At 33.8% G+C, this 17,957-nt stretch overlaps 6 protein-coding genes across 7 annotated transcripts in view; 5 read left to right on the top strand and 1 right to left on the bottom strand.

Annotated features, from left to right (window-relative positions):
• Nucleotides 1,957-3,942, top strand: LOC104768476 (mannan endo-1,4-beta-mannosidase 3-like). The gene is made up of 4 exons (XM_010492509.2): nucleotides 1,957-2,323; nucleotides 2,617-2,811; nucleotides 2,925-3,259; nucleotides 3,456-3,942. The coding sequence occupies exons 1-4, from the start codon at nucleotides 1,988-1,990 to the stop codon at nucleotides 3,841-3,843; spliced, it is 1,254 nt and encodes a 417-aa protein (XP_010490811.1). The 5' UTR covers nucleotides 1,957-1,987; the 3' UTR covers nucleotides 3,844-3,942.
• On the top strand, nucleotides 5,497-8,875 carry LOC104768570 (mannan endo-1,4-beta-mannosidase 3-like). Its single transcript, XM_010492683.2, has 4 exons — nucleotides 5,497-5,877; nucleotides 6,200-6,394; nucleotides 7,886-8,220; nucleotides 8,389-8,875. Exons 1-4 carry the CDS (start codon nucleotides 5,542-5,544, stop codon nucleotides 8,774-8,776), a joined length of 1,254 nt encoding a protein of 417 aa, XP_010490985.1. The 5' UTR covers nucleotides 5,497-5,541; the 3' UTR covers nucleotides 8,777-8,875.
• Nucleotides 8,913-9,596, top strand: LOC104704233 (mannan endo-1,4-beta-mannosidase 3-like). The gene is made up of 2 exons (XM_010420354.1): nucleotides 8,913-9,040; nucleotides 9,209-9,596. Exons 1-2 carry the CDS (start codon nucleotides 8,913-8,915, stop codon nucleotides 9,594-9,596), a joined length of 516 nt encoding a protein of 171 aa, XP_010418656.1.
• Nucleotides 9,471-11,280, bottom strand: LOC104768725 (protein NETWORKED 4A-like). 2 transcript variants are annotated; one of them, XM_010492792.2, is made up of 3 exons: nucleotides 10,861-11,280; nucleotides 9,898-10,772; nucleotides 9,471-9,558 (listed from the first exon to the last, which is right to left on the bottom strand). In XM_010492792.2, exons 1-2 carry the CDS (start codon nucleotides 10,973-10,975, stop codon nucleotides 9,931-9,933), a joined length of 957 nt encoding a protein of 318 aa, XP_010491094.1. In that variant the 5' UTR covers nucleotides 10,976-11,280; the 3' UTR covers nucleotides 9,471-9,558; nucleotides 9,898-9,930. The 2 variants fall into 2 exon arrangements, with proteins under 2 accessions (XP_010491094.1, XP_010491173.1); XM_010492871.1 differs by lacking the exon at nucleotides 9,471-9,558 and having other exon boundaries at nucleotides 9,761-10,772; nucleotides 10,861-10,968; nucleotides 11,128-11,280.
• Nucleotides 15,270-16,698, top strand: LOC104768872 (methylesterase 17). Its single transcript, XM_010492989.2, has 4 exons — nucleotides 15,270-15,661; nucleotides 15,758-15,898; nucleotides 15,972-16,106; nucleotides 16,306-16,698. Exons 1-4 carry the CDS (start codon nucleotides 15,395-15,397, stop codon nucleotides 16,600-16,602), a joined length of 840 nt encoding a protein of 279 aa, XP_010491291.1. The 5' UTR covers nucleotides 15,270-15,394; the 3' UTR covers nucleotides 16,603-16,698.
• The window catches only part of LOC104768959 (cellulose synthase A catalytic subunit 3 [UDP-forming]-like), a 5,060-nt gene continuing 3,890 nt past the window's right edge, over nucleotides 16,788-17,957 (top strand). Inside the window, exons 1-5 of the mRNA XM_019245597.1 lie at nucleotides 16,788-17,077; nucleotides 17,168-17,239; nucleotides 17,337-17,541; nucleotides 17,621-17,846; nucleotides 17,953-17,957. The exon at nucleotides 17,953-17,957 is cut by the window's right edge and continues 87 nt beyond it. Of these exons, the coding sequence (XP_019101142.1) occupies nucleotides 17,216-17,239; nucleotides 17,337-17,541; nucleotides 17,621-17,846; nucleotides 17,953-17,957 (460 nt within the window). The 5' untranslated portion in view covers nucleotides 16,788-17,077; nucleotides 17,168-17,215. The remainder of the gene's footprint in view (nucleotides 17,078-17,167; nucleotides 17,240-17,336; nucleotides 17,542-17,620; nucleotides 17,847-17,952) is intronic.

The raw sequence follows: 17,957 nt of genomic DNA, 5'->3' as shown, positions 1-17,957 counted from the left end.
CTCGAATGGACTTCTTGAGAAATTGGCTCGAAGCACACATCGAAGATGCGCAGAACATTCTTAAGAAACCTCTAATCATAGGAGAATTCGGGAAACTAACGACCACACCAGGCTACACACAGGATCAGAGAGACGCCGTGTTCAAGGCAACGTATGACATTGTCTACGCGTCTGCGCAAAAAGGCGGTGCAGCCACGGGAGCATGGTTTTGGCACCTTATTAGCGACGGCATGAGCAACTTCAAAGATTCGCTCGCCATTGTACTTAGTGACAACTCGTCGACGGCTAATATTATAAGTGAGGAGTCACGAAAGTTGCGTTTGATTTTTGGCAAAGGAAAGTTAAGTCGCAAAATCATAAACTAAAGTTTAAAATAGGTTCTTTCTGTAATATTTTATCCCTATTAAGATGAGACAATTACGGTATTAAAATATTAATGATATAATTCATTCGTTGAAATGATATCCCAAAGTTCTGTCTCAGCATTATAAATTAAAACTCTTTCAATGCATGAAAAAACATGAAGAAGAAGATGAGATGCAACATGTGTTTAGCTCTGCACTAGTTTTGATTACAAGATGAAGTTAGATATTAGTTTGCATCATCCAACAAGCACATGATCTCTTCTACAAGTTTTGGATTAAATTTAGTTAACAAGACATACCTTTGTTGCTGTTTGTTGCCTGAAAGTGATCTTACAAGCTCTTAATATCTCTGCTCATGTAATGATCAAGGGAGAAACAGAGCTGTCTTATAGCCTCTCTTTTCTCTTCCTCTCGTTCTGTTATCACATTTCTCTGCAACTCAACTTGTTTCTCCAGCACTTCAACTCTAGCTCTCAGTTCTTCCACAACATTCTTGTCGGCTCCTGATTCAGTGCCTTTAAGATATATCGTTTACTGTTGTCTTAACACTTGACTTTAGCAGTTTATTTTTTCCTTTTTTTGAGAAATATTTAGTAAGTCAGCGTCGTACATATATAAGTACTATCCGTTCAGATTTTACATTTTGCACTATTATCTAATTAAGTTGTAGTTTTGCATTTATTATTTTGCGTATGCATCAGAGTTAAACGTTAAGAATTAAGATACATTTGAATGTGTTTGCGTTTAAGATACCAACTGTGTTTTTTTTTCCCTCTTAATATTGGCGTTTAGCTTTGTACGTATTTATTTTCGTGTTATCCGTAATTTTTGTGTTGGCTTCACAAATAAATATTATCCCCCCATTGAGTATGTATGCTTGCTTTAAATTATAAACGAAAAACTTAATTATGTTTCTGTGTTTATATATAACTTTCGTGTTTGCGTTAATGTTCGTGGTTACTTTTTTAAAATTTGATAGTAACTTATACTAATATACTAACATGTAATAACTAGCACCTCGAAAATAAGATAACTTATATACTTTTGAACATTTTTTGAATATTTTCCCAAATTTCTTGCTTTTTATTTTTTTCCCAAATGTCATCATAGATTATAATTTATTTTGTTTAATTTAGAAGAAAATCCAACTTTTACAAATAGAATAGCAAACAAATTTGCTGACTGATAGCAAGGGGAAAAATTAAAGAACCAAAGAAGGTGATTTACAAGAATAAACATGTAGCCAATATTGATTAGGAAGATAATCAACACGTTGACCACAATAGAAATTAGTCAGTATTAACAATTTTGAAATAAAGATTACAAAATAATTTATTTTTCTAATAAGTAAATAACTGATCACAATGTGATATTAATTATCTCAATAAATGATCATTATATAGTGAAGTATATTATGTGTAAGTAATAATATTTGTTTACTTTCTTTTATATTATGGATGCCACGTGTATATAAGTAAATCCAAGATCAATTAGTGAATGTTCATCCATTGTAATTGTAAGAAAGCACTTATATATGTTCCTCTATATATATAACTCTATACACATTTGAATAGAGCACAANAAAAAAAAAAAAAAAAAAAAAAAAAGTAGAGATCAAGGATATGAAGTATTTGTGTTTTGTAGTATTTTTAGCGATTGTGATCGCACAAAACTATAGCGATCTAGGAGGAGTCGAAGCTGCGTCGAGTAATGGGTTCGTGACTAGGAAAGGCGTACAGTTTATTTTCAATGGGAAACCATTTTACGCCAATGGTTTCAATGCCTACTGGCTCACGTACGAAGCTACAGATCCGACCACAAGGTTTAAGATCACTTATGCGTTTCAAAATGCGACAAGTCACGGTTTGACCATAGCCCGCACCTGGGGGTTCCGCGATGGCGCCATATACCGCGGTCTCCAAACTTCTCCTGGTTCCTACCATGAAAAGACGTTTCAGGTAAGTAGATCTCTTAATATAGAGAGATTAATTCAAAAATAGGTTATAGATTAGCTTGATTACCTCAAGCCACTATCAATCGATGTCATCAAGATTTGATAGTCAAAGAAATATAAATTTACAAAAAATTATTTTCATTGTTGAAATGAATACTGTATGTTGGTTATGCGGTTTTCTCTTGTTACTTGTTTTTAGTGTAGAAATTATTAATCAAGACTATGCTTTTCAACTAAAATATAAATATCTGTTTTAGAAAGAAAAAAAATTTGTGTTAATTTTTTCCTGGTGGAAAGGGTTTGGATTTTGTCATAGCCGAAGCAAAAAGACTCGGTATAAAAATGATAATCACCTTTGTCAATAACTATTCTGATTTCGGAGGGAGGAAACAATACGTTGGTTGGGCTAAGAGTAAAGGTCAAAACGTATCTTCAGATGACGATTTCTACACAAACCCTCTTGTTAAACAGTACTACAAAAACCACGTCAAGGTACAAAATACTATGAACTCAACTTTATATAACTTCTTTAATCTTACTGAATATTTTAGACCCTGAATCATATAACCTATGATCTCTTTGATTTTTTTTCTCTGTCGTTGTAGACTATGGTGAACAGAGTGAATACATTTACCAAAGTTGCGTACAAAGATGAACCAACCATTATGGGTTGGGAGCTTATTAACGAGCCACAATGCAGAGCAGATCCAAGTGGGAAAACCCTTATGGCTTGGATTGAGGAAATGGCTCCTTATGTGAAATCAGTTGATTCAAATCATCTCCTCTCTACTGGTCTTGAAGGTTTCTATGGTGACTCATCTCCTCAAAGAAAGAAAACTCTGAATCCGGTTGCAGCCAACGTTCTTGGAACTGATTTCATCGCTAATCACAATGTCGATGCCGTTGATTTTGCATCGATTCATTCTTACCCTGACATATGGTAAGTTAGAAATTACTTGTACTACCATATAATCAAGATTTAGTGTTTAGTGGTTACGATTCATCTTTTTAGTACCATAAATCTAGCTAAAAACCATTTCTTTAACATCAAATTCTTTTATATGAAAAGAAAGACGTTTAAAAAAAAAAAAATGTTTTACAAGTTCATTACCATTCCAAACCTTTTGATTATTCAGGTTTCCAAACTTGGATGAGAAAGCTCGAATGGACTTCTTGAGAAATTGGCTCGAAGCACACATCGAAGATGCGCAGAACATTCTTAAGAAACCTCTAATCATAGGAGAATTCGGGAAACTAACGACCACACCAGGCTACACACAGGATCAGAGAGACGCCGTGTTCAAGGCAACGTATGACATTGTCTACGCGTCTGCGCAAAAAGGCGGTGCAGCCACGGGAGCATGGTTTTGGCACCTTATTAGCGACGGCATGAGCAACTTCAAAGATTCGCTCGCCATTGTACTTAGTGACAACTCGTCGACGGCTAATATTATAAGTGAGGAGTCACGAAAGTTGCGTTTGATTTTTGGCAAAGGAAAGTTAAGTCGCAAAATCATAAACTAAAGTTTAAAATAGGTTCTTTCTGTAATATTTTATCCCTATTAAGATGAGACAATTACGGTATTAAAATATTAATGATATAATTCATTCGTTGAAATGATATCCCAAAGTTCTGTCTCAGCATTATAAATTAAAACTCTTTCAATGCATGAAAAAACATGAAGAAGAAGATGAGATGCAACATGTGTTTAGCTCTGCACTAGTTTTGATTACAAGATGAAGTTAGATATTAGTTTGCATCATCCAACAAGCACATGATCTCTTCTACAAGTTTTGGATTAAATTTAGTTAACAAGACATACCTTTGTTGCTGTTTGTTGCCTGAAAGTGATCTTACAAGCTCTTAATATCTCTGCTCATGTAATGATCAAGGGAGAAACAGAGCTGTCTTATAGCCTCTCTTTTCTCTTCCTCTCGTTCTGTTATCACATTTCTCTGCAACTCAACTTGTTTCTCCAGCACTTCAACTCTAGCTCTCAGTTCTTCCACAACATTCTTGTCGGCTCCTGATTCAGTGCCTTTAAGATATATCGTTTACTGTTGTCTTAACACTTGACTTTAGCAGTTTATTTTTTCCTTTTTTTGAGAAATATTTAGTAAGTCAGCGTCGTACATATATAAGTACTATCCGTTCAGATTTTACATTTTGCACTATTATCTAATTAAGTTGTAGTTTTGCATTTATTATTTTGCGTATGCATCAGAGTTAAACGTTAAGAATTAAGATACATTTGAATGTGTTTGCGTTTAAGATACCAACTGTGTTTTTTTTTCCCTCTTAATATTGGCGTTTAGCTTTGTACGTATTTATTTTCGTGTTATCCGTAATTTTTGTGTTGGCTTCACAAATAAATATTATCCCCCCATTGAGTATGTATGCTTGCTTTAAATTATAAACGAAAAACTTAATTATGTTTCTGTGTTTATATATAACTTTCGTGTTTGCGTTAATGTTCGTGGTTACTTTTTTAAAATTTGATAGTAACTTATACTAATATACTAACATGTAATAACTAGCACCTCGAAAATAAGATAACTTATATACTTTTGAACATTTTTTGAATATTTTCCCAAATTTCTTGCTTTTTATTTTTTTCCCAAATGTCATCATAGATTATAATTTATTTTGTTTAATTTAGAAGAAAATCCAACTTTTACAAATAGAATAGCAAACAAATTTGCTGACTGATAGCAAGGGGAAAAATTAAAGAACCAAAGAAGGTGATTTACAAGAATAAACATGTAGCCAATATTGATTAGGAAGATAATCAAAACGTTGACCACAATAGAAATTAGTCAATATTAACAGTTTTGAAATAAAGATTGCAAAATAATTTATTTTTATAATAAGTAGATAACTGATCACAATGTGATATTATTATCTCAATAAAAAATTGTAATGTGTTCTTATATTATGTGCACATAGTAATTACATTTGTTTACTTTATTTTATATATATATATATATATATATATTTTTACTTTCTTTTATATACACGTATAATACTTTCTTTTTTTCTTGGATTTACTTATACACACGTATAATACTTTTCTTTTATATTATTAAATCCAATATCAATTAGTGAATGTTCATGCATTGTAATTGTAAGAAAGCACTTATATATGGTCCTCTATATATATAACTCTATATACATTTGAAAACAATAGAGCACAAAAACAGAAAAAAGTAGAGATCAAGAATATGAAGTATTTGTGTTTTGTAGTGTTTTTAGCGATTGTGATCGCACAGAACTATAGTGATCTAGGAGGAGTCGAAGCTGCGTCGAGTAATGGGTTCGTGACTAGGAAAGGCGTACAGTTTATTTTCAATGGGAAACCATTTTACGCCAATGGTTTCAATGCCTACTGGCTCGCGTACGAAGCTACAGATCCGACCACAAGGTTTAAGATCACTTATGCGTTTCAAAATGCGACAAGTCACGGTTTGACCATAGCCCGCACCTGGGGGTTCCGCGATGGCGCCATATACCGCGGTCTCCAAACTTCCCCTGGTTCCTACGATGAAAAGACGTTTCAGGTAAGTAGATCTTTTAATATAGGTTATTTGCATATTAGCTTGATTAGTTGATTACCTCAAGCCACTATAGATCGATGTCATCAAGATTTGATATTCAAAGAAATATAAATTTACCAAAATTATTTTCATTGTTGAATTGAATACTGTATGTTGGTTATGCGGTTTTCTCTTGTTACTTATTATTTTTTTATTTTTTGAGCAAATCTCTTGTTACTTATTTAAAGTGTAGAAATTATCAATCAAGTCTAATGCTTTTCAACTAAAATATAAATATCTGTTTTAGAAAAAAAAAAATTTGCGTTAATTTTTTACTGGTGGAAAGGGTTTGGATTTTGTCATAGCCGAAGCAAAAAGACTTGGTATAAAAATGATAATCACCTTTGTCAATAACTATTCTGACTTCGGAGGGAGAAAACAATACGTTGGTTGGGCTAAGAGTAAAGGTCAAAACGTATCTTCAGATGACGATTTCTACACAAACCCTCTTGTTAAACAGTACTACAAAAATTACGTCAAGGTACAAAATACTATTTAACTTACTCAACTTTATATAACTTCTTTAATCTTACTGAATATTTTAGACCCTGAATCATATAACCTATGATCTCTTTGATTTTTTTTCTCTGTCGTTGTAGACTATGGTGAACAGAGTGAATACATTTACCAAAGTTGCGTACAAAGATGAACCAACCATTATGGGTTGGGAGCTTATTAACGAGCCACAATGCAGAGCAGATCCAAGTGGGAAAACCCTTATGGCTTGGATTGAGGAAATGGCTCCTTATGTGAAATCAGTTGATTCAAATCATCTCCTCTCTACTGGTCTTGAAGGTTTCTATGGTGACTCATCTCCTCAAAGAAAGAAAACTCTGAATCCGGTTGCAGCCAACGTTCTTGGAACTGATTTCATCGCTAATCACAATGTCGATGCCGTTGATTTTGCATCGATTCATNCTAATGCTTTTCAACTAAAATATAAATATCTGTTTTAGAAAAAAAAAAATTTGCGTTAATTTTTTACTGGTGGAAAGGGTTTGGATTTTGTCATAGCCGAAGCAAAAAGACTTGGTATAAAAATGATAATCACCTTTGTCAATAACTATTCTGACTTCGGAGGGAGAAAACAATACGTTGGTTGGGCTAAGAGTAAAGGTCAAAACGTATCTTCAGATGACGATTTCTACACAAACCCTCTTGTTAAACAGTACTACAAAAATTACGTCAAGGTACAAAATACTATTTAACTTACTCAACTTTATATAACTTCTTTAATCTTACTGAATATTTTAGACCCTGAATCATATAACCTATATATGATCTCTTTGATTTTTTCTCTGTCGTTGTAGACTATGGTTAACAGAGTGAATACATTTACCAAAGTTGCGTACAAAGATGAACCAACCATTATGGGTTGGGAGCTTATTAACGAGCCACAATGCAGAGCAGATCCAANTTTTGAAAAAAAAAAAAAAAAAAAACAATTGCCTTAAGCCACTATAGATCGATGTCATCAAGATTTGATATTCAACGCAAATATAAATTTACCAAATTGTTGAAATAAATATGTGTTAGTTATGCTGTTTTCTCTTGCTTGTTTAAAGTGTAGAAATTATTAATCAAGTGTAACGCTTTTCAACTAAAATATAAATATCTGTTTTAGAAAAATAATAATTTGTGTTAATTTTTTCCTGGTGGAAAGGGTTTGGATTTTGTCATAGCCGAGGCAAAAAGACTCGGTATAAAAATGATAATCACCTTTGTCAATAACTATGCTGACTTCGGAGGGAGGATACAATACGTTGTTTGGGCTAAAAGTATAGGTCAAAACGTATCTTCAGATGACGATTTCTACACAAACCCTCTTGTTAAACAGTACTACAAAAACCACGTCAAGGTACAACATACTATTTAACTCAACTTTATATCTTCTTTAATCTTACTGAATATTTTAGACCCTGAATTATATTATATAACCTATGATCTCTTTGATTTTTCTTTCTCGTCGTAGACTATGGTTAACAGAGTGAATACATTTACCAAAGTTGCGTACAAAGATGAACCAACCATTATGGGTTGGGAGCTTATGAACGACCCACAATGCAGATCAGATCCAAGTGGGAAAACCCTTATGGCTTGGATTGAGGAAATGGCTCCTTATGTGAAATCAGTTGATTCAAATCATCTCCTCTCTACTGGTCTTGAAGGCTTCTATGGTGACTCATCTCCTCAAAGAAAGAAAACTCTGAATCCGGTTGCAGCCAACGTTCTTGGAACTGATTTCATTGCTAATCACAATGTCGATGCCATTGATTTTGCATCGATTCACTCTTACCCTGACAAATGGTAAGTTAATAATTACTTGTACTACCATATAATCAAGATTTAGTGTTTAGTACCATACATCTAGCTAAAAACCATTTATTTATCATCAAATTATTTTATATGAGAAGAAAAACGTTTTTTTTAATGGTTTACAAGTTCATTACCATTCCAAATCTTTTGATTTTTCAGGTTTCCAAACTTGGATGAGAAATCTCGAATGGACTTCTTGAGAAATTGGCTCGAAGCACACATCGAAGATGCCCAGAACATTCTTAAGAAACCTCTAATCATAGGAGAATTCGGGAAACCAAATATCACACCAGGCTACACACAGGACCAGAGAGACGCCGTGTTCAAGGCAACGTATGACATTGTCTATGCGTCTGCGCAAAAAGGCGGTGCAGGCACGGGAGCATGGTTTTGGCACCTTATTAGCGACGGCATGGACAACTTCAGTGATTCGCTCGCCATTGTACTTAGTGACAACTCGTCGACGGCTAATATTATAAGTGAGGAGTCACGAAAGTTGCGTTTGATTTCTGGCAAAGGAAAGTTAAGTCGCAAAATCATAAACTAAAGTTTAAAATAGGTTCTTTCTGTAATATTTTATCCCTATTAAGATGAGACAATTACGGTATTAAAATATTAATGATATAATTCATTCGTTGAAATGATATCCCAAAGTTCTGTCGTAGCATCATAGAACTCTTTCAATGCATGAAAAAAACATANAGAAAACTCTGAATCCGGTTGCAGCCAACGTTCTTGGAACTGATTTCATTGCTAATCACAATGTCGATGCCATTGATTTTGCATCGATTCACTCTTACCCTGACAAATGGTAAGTTAATAATTACTTGTACTACCATATAATCAAGATTTAGTGTTTAGTACCATACATCTAGCTAAAAACCATTTATTTATCATCAAATTATTTTATATGAGAAGAAAAACGTTTTTTTTAATGGTTTACAAGTTCATTACCATTCCAAATCTTTTGATTTTTCAGGTTTCCAAACTTGGATGAGAAATCTCGAATGGACTTCTTGAGAAATTGGCTCGAAGCACACATCGAAGATGCCCAGAACATTCTTAAGAAACCTCTAATCATAGGAGAATTCGGGAAACCAAATATCACACCAGGCTACACACAGGACCAGAGAGACGCCGTGTTCAAGGCAACGTATGACATTGTCTATGCGTCTGCGCAAAAAGGCGGTGCAGGCACGGGAGCATGGTTTTGGCACCTTATTAGCGACGGCATGGACAACTTCAGTGATTCGCTCGCCATTGTACTTAGTGACAACTCGTCGACGGCTAATATTATAAGTGAGGAGTCACGAAAGTTGCGTTTGATTTCTGGCAAAGGAAAGTTAAGTCGCAAAATCATAAACTAAAGTTTAAAATAGGTTCTTTCTGTAATATTTTATCCCTATTAAGATGAGACAATTACGGTATTAAAATATTAATGATATAATTCATTCGTTGAAATGATATCCCAAAGTTCTGTCGTAGCATCATAGAACTCTTTCAATGCATGAAAAAAACATAAAGAAGAAGATGAGATGCAACATGTGTTTAGCTCTGCACTAGTTTTGATTACAAGATGAAGTTAGATATTAGTTTGCATCATCCAAAAAGCACATGATCACTTCTACAAGTTTTGGACTTTCTACAAATTTATTTAACAAGACATACCTTTGTTCTTGTCTGAAAGTGATCTTACAAGCTCTAAATATATCTGCTCATGTAATGATCAAGTGAGAAACAGAGCTGTCTTATAGCCTCTCTTTTCTCTTCCTCTCGTTCTGTTATCACATTTCTCTGCAACTCTACTTGTTTCTCCAGTACTTCAACTCTACCCCTCAGATCTTCCACAACATTCTTGTCGGTTCCTGATTCAGTGTCTTTAAGACTCACCTGGTTCAAATACTCCTCCATTTGCTCAATCTGGATATCTCTAGATCTCAACTCTGCTCTTAAGCTATCTAACAAGTCAGCAGCATTACCACTCTGCAGATTCGCTTTCTCGGCCTTGCATTCATTCAACATTTCCCACAGCTTTGAAACCTCTGCTTCTGATACACCTAAACTCTCTTTAACCACGTCGAGCTCGCTTTCTAAATACTCAATCTTTTGACTTGATTCTGATAGCTTACTTTCTAAATCATTCACACGCCTTTTCTCAGTTTCAATGTCTATGTTTCTTTCTTCTAACTCTCTCCTTGCAGTTTCAAGCTCAGCACAAAACATATCAGCAAGCAAAAACGCAGAGTGGTTCTTCTCAACCTCACCATCTAGTTTCAAGCTCTGCTGCAACATCTCGCTACTCGTTGGTAGAGAGGCTCCTGGCTTAAAGGAGCTAAGTGGAGTTGCTGCAAGAGAAGAGGCATTGTTGTTGTGGTCTGAACATGGCATGTTAAAATCAAATTTGAGAAGGCCATTGAGGAGCTCTTGGTTCAAATCGTTGTAAGTCTCACCAAGAGACTGATAGAAACAAAGAAACTTCTCCGTAGACTCGGTTTTTCCATCTTCAATCAGTCTTAGCATGCTTTGAACATTCTGATTAATCTCTGTGGATGAAAGCAAATACCAACATGTAACCAAATCATATATGAACAGAATAGATATATATATATATATATATAGATATATATATACCTGTCAAAATCTCTGCTATTGATGACTTAGAATGATGAGGCCACAAGGATGAGTCAACCTTCTTATTCTCTGATTCTGTTTCTTTTGTGGTAAAACTAATATCCATATCTAACATATGAACAGAGGAAAATTTCAGAAGAAGATCAGTAAACCAAAAAGCAGAGCTCAGAACAGTAGAATTACAAAACCCTAAATCAGAGACAAATCGAATGGTCTCACACCCAACTCCGAATTACCAGAGAGATAGAGTGAAGAGATTCTACTGACCTGGAACTTTGATTTTGTTGAGAGAGAGAGAGGAGAAACCCAGATTTTGTCGATTAGAGAGAGAGAGAGAGCTTTACAGGGGAATAGTAGCAGCAGTGAAGAGGATTTTGAAATTAGGGCTACGAGTAAAAGACCGGTTCTTTTGGTTTCAAACTTTCGAAATACTTGTAAAAGCGTAAAAATATAAAATGGAGATGTAATGCACTGACTTTTGTGTTCGTGTAAAAGATTTCACAACCTTACATTTCCCAAAATCATTTAATTTTCTGTTCTTTTACCTTAATTGTCTCTTAAAATTACTTTTAAACTTGTTCAAAAGAAATAGTTAAGAATGTTTACGTAGAATCTCATGAGTATTGTTTTCTTAATACTATAAAACAACTGTTCAATGATAATTAGAGAATCCACAATGATTGACAGTTTATAATAAGAAATCGTATTTGAATTTATTTTTAAAAGGAACTTTTTCAGACAAAGGGAAATGGGATTTCGTCCACTACTATGATAGTCAGGGGCCGATCTACATGAGGAAAGGGGTAGGGCACGTGCCCCATACTCTTTTTAAAAATTTACCCAGTAGAAATCTTCAAGTGATATCTTTAGTTGAGTTGGTAAATGAAAATATTATGTTACTTCAAGGCCACCAGTTCGAGGCTGTGTGCATGTTTTTTTAGCATGTTCCTTTTTATTCTTTTGACAATTCCATGCATTTTTCTTCAATAAAATTATATATATACTTTCAGTTCTATTTTTTTCTTGTATTTCTTTCTAGTTTAACTTTAACAAATTTAATTCGTATTTTAATGGTTTAGTATACATATAACTTAACTAAAAATGTTATAAAACTACTAAATTAATAACATCAAACAATATTATCTCTTTTCTAGTTCATTTGTTATTTTTAGAGTTTAAATTTATTTGATATGTTTAGATAAGTGAATTTAAATGTAATACATATATTTATAGTTTATTGTGAATTTTAAGTTTGTAAATGTGTCTTTTTAATTATTAAATTATATATATATATATATCATATAATATAAGTAATTAAGTATAATTATAAACCAATAAAAGAAACACTTTCAAAAATTTGGGTTCATTATTCATTTCAAAATTTAAAATATGTTAAAATGGAAGATATACTTTGATGCTGTCAAATTAGTATATCTGTAACATTTTTATAATAAAAATTTATTATTATTAATTATATGTGTTTGTGCCCTATGCAAAATAGTCTTTTGCATCGGCCACTGATGATAGTAGTACTATCACCAACAAGTACGCATGGGCATGGCATATCTAATCTAGCGCACACATGCTATTGCAAAGTATCGATTCATTCAACATGTAGTTGGAGCTAGTATTCAAGATTCGATTTATATTCTTTTTTTTTGTTAAAAGATTCGATTTATATTCAGTAAGTGTAATCGCTAATTTTGCATGGTCGAGAGTTCATGATGGGTTTCGACTGATCTTACTAGACCCGTTTGATAAAATTAAAATATAAACCCCTTTGCATATATGTATCATGTACTTTGGGGTGTATTATATATGGTCTAAACCTTTATCAACTATGAGACAATTTGTTAAAACATTTTATGATATTCCAAACAAAACGAACTAGTACGTAAATAAGTCGCAGTTTCGGTTATAAAACTTAAAAGTAAAATATAAAAAAGTTTACACAAAATAGATAAGGAAAAAAATGAATCTGATTCCGTTTGTCCACAAAGACACTGACAATTGGCGAAAAGGCTTTCCTTTCGGCACATGTCTCTCGTCTGACCATTTCATATGTCATCTCTCTCACTTATTGCATCCTTTCCTTTTCTTTTCTCATAAGAAAGGAAAAAGCTAAACGTTTGTTGAATGATTGTTTTTTTTTTCTGGAGTTATGGTTATAGCAGATATATAGGTCGGTCTACCAAATAGTATGCGATCATACAATCTCTTTGGAAAAATGTAAACAGTTGATGAATGTTGAGAAATTCACAAGTTTTATTTTCTTGAATTATCTCTACTCTCTAGCTAGTCTTTTTTTCTTTTCTTTTGGATGTTTCTCTGGTTTTTAAGCACTACACGTTTTTTTCGTTAGAACTTTAATAATGGCTAGAGGGAAAGAAAAAAAAAAAAAAGGCATGTGTAGAAGACCCTCAAAATATGGAATATTTGGCATAGTAGAAAATAACAATTAGAGTTAATCCAAATTCTTGTATATGTCATTTTCATTCACACGTTCTTTTGTCTAGCATGGACAAAGAAAAATTATAAATATAAAGTTGAGTTACAATATAGGTTACAAAATAAACCGAAAAATAGGGAGATACGGGGAGAAAAAAAAGAAAAACAGTAAAAGACGCTTTCGTTACCCACTGAAAAGGAGGAGGAGATATCTTTCATCTTTGTTTGTGTTGTGACACTTCTCCTTTTTTTTTAACCTTTTCAATCAGTGCTTCATTATTTGCACCTATAGTTTCGTTTCTTTCATCATTCTTTACTTCGTTTGAAACAAAATACACACACTCTGAAGAGAAAAACAATTGCACAAAAGTCTCAACTCTTTTCCATTTGTATTTTAATGGTTATACATAACATTAACGACACATACTTTTTCTTTAGTCAATTAAGATTGTCTGATCCGATTCTTAGTTACACAAAAACTTGTAGTTTACTTACTTGTTTAACTTTGCATTTACTTTCTTTCTTTTTGTAAAAAAAGGAACAGACACGTTCAAATTCTAAACCAAATCAAACAAAGAGAACCGAAGAGCTAGCTGTTTTTTTGCCACGATATATATACTGATCATTAAGCAGAGGTTTATATAAAAGAAATTCAAAAAGCAAATTCTTACAAAAATTAGAAGAACAAAAAACTCTAGAGAACATAAATAAGTACTTGAGGTTAATCAAATTACTTAATTAGTACTCCATGTGATGGTTATTAGATGTAACATCGTGCATATTTTCAAATGAAATTATAAACGTGAAAATTGCATATGACCAACTAACTGAGTCAATAATTTTAAACTTTTACTTCTTCTTAGAGTTACAGCTTACAAGCATTAAATTGGTCAATGGAAATTATTTATCTTTTTGCGTTAGAAAACTGACCGGAAAATATTGCTAGTACCCTACATAATTAATTTAGCTATGGGATATACTAGTATAACTTTTAATCAAATAACAAAACAAAAATCATAGCACGGGTCGTGATAACACACGTGACATACCTTAATCTATGTAACATTTTACAATAACGATGACTATATATTTTCTTTATCACATCAAATTGAATCCAGCTATCAAATGGTTTTTCTTTATTAGTCGAGATTGAGAATCATTCTATCCTCATCAGTCAGTACGTACCTTCTGGTAATCGTGTAAACGTCGAATATAACTTTTTTTTATGGCATGTCATTAGTCATAAATTGTTTAGACGATAGAAACGTAATCAGTGCGGATAAAACGTAAATAGTACTACCAATTATAAGAATATATAGTCAGAACACACTTATTACTCATTGACTACCCCAACTATAATAATATGCAATGACCCAAGTGACCACCAATATACAAAAGTCGGATCCACAACCAAAATGATATATCTATATAAGTATATATCCCTTAAAAAGACCCTTCAAATTTCTTTCCCTTCTAATTCTCGTAACATACACCTAATTTAAGATTAAATTTTATCAAAACACACGACTAACGAGTTGCATCAAATTCAGAATTTGCAAAAGGAAGTGTTTACATGGAAAAAAAATATATGGCATTGTACAACAAAGAACCAATTCATGTACGTATATCTATTTCTTTTACATGGTGACAAAGTTTATTCTTTTGCAAAACAAAAAAAAATTGGTTCTTTTTGGAATATCTTTATAACAAATTACTATTTAACTGATTTATCCTATTATGTATAAAATATTTTGAACTTATTGGTTGTTCGGATTAATTTTGGACAAAAATCTGGATTTGTTAAGCTGAAAATATGCAAAAGTAAACAAATCATACACATTTTTTCCTTATCAAATTTCTATTCAAGGTCTACTTGGTGGTCATTTCTTAATAGTAACAATTGTATATTAATTATTTATTATACTATATAGTTATACCATAAAAATTCACTCACCGGGAAAGACACAAAAGATATTTTTCACTATATATGAGCTTGACAATTGTGTGACAAGACACACACAGAGCACTCTGTAGAAGGGGAACCCCATAAAAAACCTCCGGCTAAACTCCAACGTAATCGATATCGATGGCAGAGGAGAATCATCAAGAAGAAACCCTAGAACTCAAACCGATAAGAAAACCACCACAGTTTGTGCTAATACACGGCATGAGCTTAGGATCATGGTGCTGGTACAAGATCAAGTGTCTCATGGAAGTCTCTGGTTTTGACGTCACTTGCATCGACCTAAAATCATCCGGAATAGATTCTTCATCCGCCGACACTCTCACTTCCTTCGACCAGTATAACCAACCACTCATCGACTTCCTCTCCTCTTCCCCCGAAGAAGAACAGGTAAAAAACCTAATTCAGAACTCACTAGAAGTAATCCTTGAATCTGAAGCAAACTCACTCTGTTTCTTTTTTTTCTCTGTTCTGGTGGTTTGTCAGGTGATACTTGTGGGTCACAGTGCAGGAGGACTTAGCGTGACAAGCGCGATACAGAGATTCCCTAAGAAGATCTCTCTCGCTGTCTATATCGGAGCTTCGATGCTCAAATACGGGCTCCAAACCGATGAAGATATGAAAGATGTAAAGATCCAACAAATTTCTTTAAAGCCAAGTTAACTTGCGTGTGACGTTATGTTTCTTTGCCACACTGCAGGGAGTGCCTGAACTATCAGAACATGGTGATGTCTACGAGCTCAGTTTCGGCTTAGGAACCGAGAATCCTCCTACCAGTGCTATTATCAAACATGAGTTCCGACGAAAACTCCTTTACCACATGAGTCCTCAACAGGTTTCTCTACTGTTACATTTCTCATATAGAAAGCTCAAAGATCCAAGACTTAATGTTTTAAATCCTAGGGGTTAGAAATCCAAAGATTACGTTACAATTAATCTGAATATAAAACATATATAAAAATAAACTATGCAATTGTACATATCTATTTTCTTATCCAATCCAAAATTTGTGGTCCCTTATGTTGGTGTAAAAGGAATGTTCCTTGGCTGCATTAATGATGAGACCAGCACCGATTCTGGCGCTAACAACAGCAAAACTGGAAGAAGAGGAAGAAACAAAAGGAGAAGAGGATAAGGAGCACGTGCCGCGTGTGTACATAAAGACGTTACATGACCGAGTCATGAAACCGGAGCAGCAAGAGGCGATGATAAGAAGGTGGCCACCGAGCCAAGTTTACGAATTGGACAGCGACCATTCTCCTTTCTTCTCTAACCCTTTTGTTCTCTTCGGTTTACTTATCAAAGCTGCCGTTTCCGTCGGTTCTATCTAAACCAAAAATTAAGAAACTATAATAATGATCAGTTTCGTGGTAGAGAGCGTTATCTCACAAATTGATTTTGAAATAAAAAAAATATGTTTTCTTTAATTTATTAAATGCGTCATTAAACTCAATTAATTTTAAAGTAATTAATTTTGGAATGAGACCGGTTAACGTGTAACCCGAATTAAATTTCGGGAAATCGTGTAGAGAAAGCTAAAAAGAAATTGTACAAGAAATACAAGAAGAATGTAATCACACAAAAGACAAATTTTGAAGTTGTCGGTGTGGGAGAGAATTTAGTGTAGCTTTGTAAGCTTCCTCCATAAAACTCTCTGGAGTCTGGAGAAGAAGAAGAAGAAGAAGACGAGTTGTTGATGATCCTCAGAGAGAGTCATAAGTGTGTGAGTCTTACATTACGAAGACGAAACCACTCTTTCTGACTCTCTCTGTTTTCAATTTTTCTCGATTTTTATGCATCTTCATGGTAAAGTATTTTTCTAAAATTCGAGTATCCTCGTCGCCGACCATTCCGATGAGCTGACCTCTTTGTTTTTCTTTTTTTCCCCCTGGGAAGATTTTGAACAGTACCGACGCTTCAGTGGAAAGAAGATAATAAATTAAGATGGACTCAGAAGCAGAAACGACGGTATTGTTTGTTAATCGCTTCGTCTCTTTATCTTCCCATTCTTTATATATAATTTAGGTTTTCCTAATTGAGTTTAGTTTGTATACGAATTTGTTAGGGGAAGATGATGAGTAGTAGTAACGCTGGTGAGCAGATTTGTGAGATTTGTAGTGACAATGTTGGAAAGACTGTGGATGGGGAGGAGCCCTTTGTGGCGTGTGATTTTTGTTCATTCCCAGTTTGTAGACCTTGCTATGAGTATGAAAGGAAAGATGGAAACCAGTGTTGTCCTCAATGCAAGACTAGATATAAGAGACTCAACGGTACATTTTTTTGGTTTTTTTGTTATTGTGTAATTTGAATGAGTTGATCATTTGTTAATGTATCGATTTCTGTGTTTAGGTAGTCCTGCTATTCCTGGAGATGATGGCTTTGATGTTGCTGATGAAGGTGCTGGTGAGTTTGGTTATACAGAAAAGTCACGGAACGAAAAGATTTCAGAACGGATGCTTGGATGGCATCTTACTACAAGTGGGAAAGGGAAGGAGGTTGGAGACTCTGAGTATGACAAAGAGATCTCTCACAATGTTGTTCCTCGGCTCACTATTAGACAAGAGGTAGGACATTATGGATTCTCTTTCTTTGTGGCATTTTACATCATGCTTAGATAGCTTGAGTGGACCTTTTATGAATGTTGGGATCTGACTTTGTCTCTCGTTTTTTTTTTTTTTTTTTTTTT

This window comes from Camelina sativa, chromosome 1 (assembly GCF_000633955.1).
Source record: "Camelina sativa cultivar DH55 chromosome 1, Cs, whole genome shotgun sequence".
NCBI classification, from domain to species: Eukaryota; Viridiplantae; Streptophyta; class Magnoliopsida; order Brassicales; family Brassicaceae; genus Camelina; species Camelina sativa.
The sequence above is the reverse complement of the archived record's forward strand: the minus strand, read 5'-3'. Positions and strand labels throughout refer to the sequence as shown.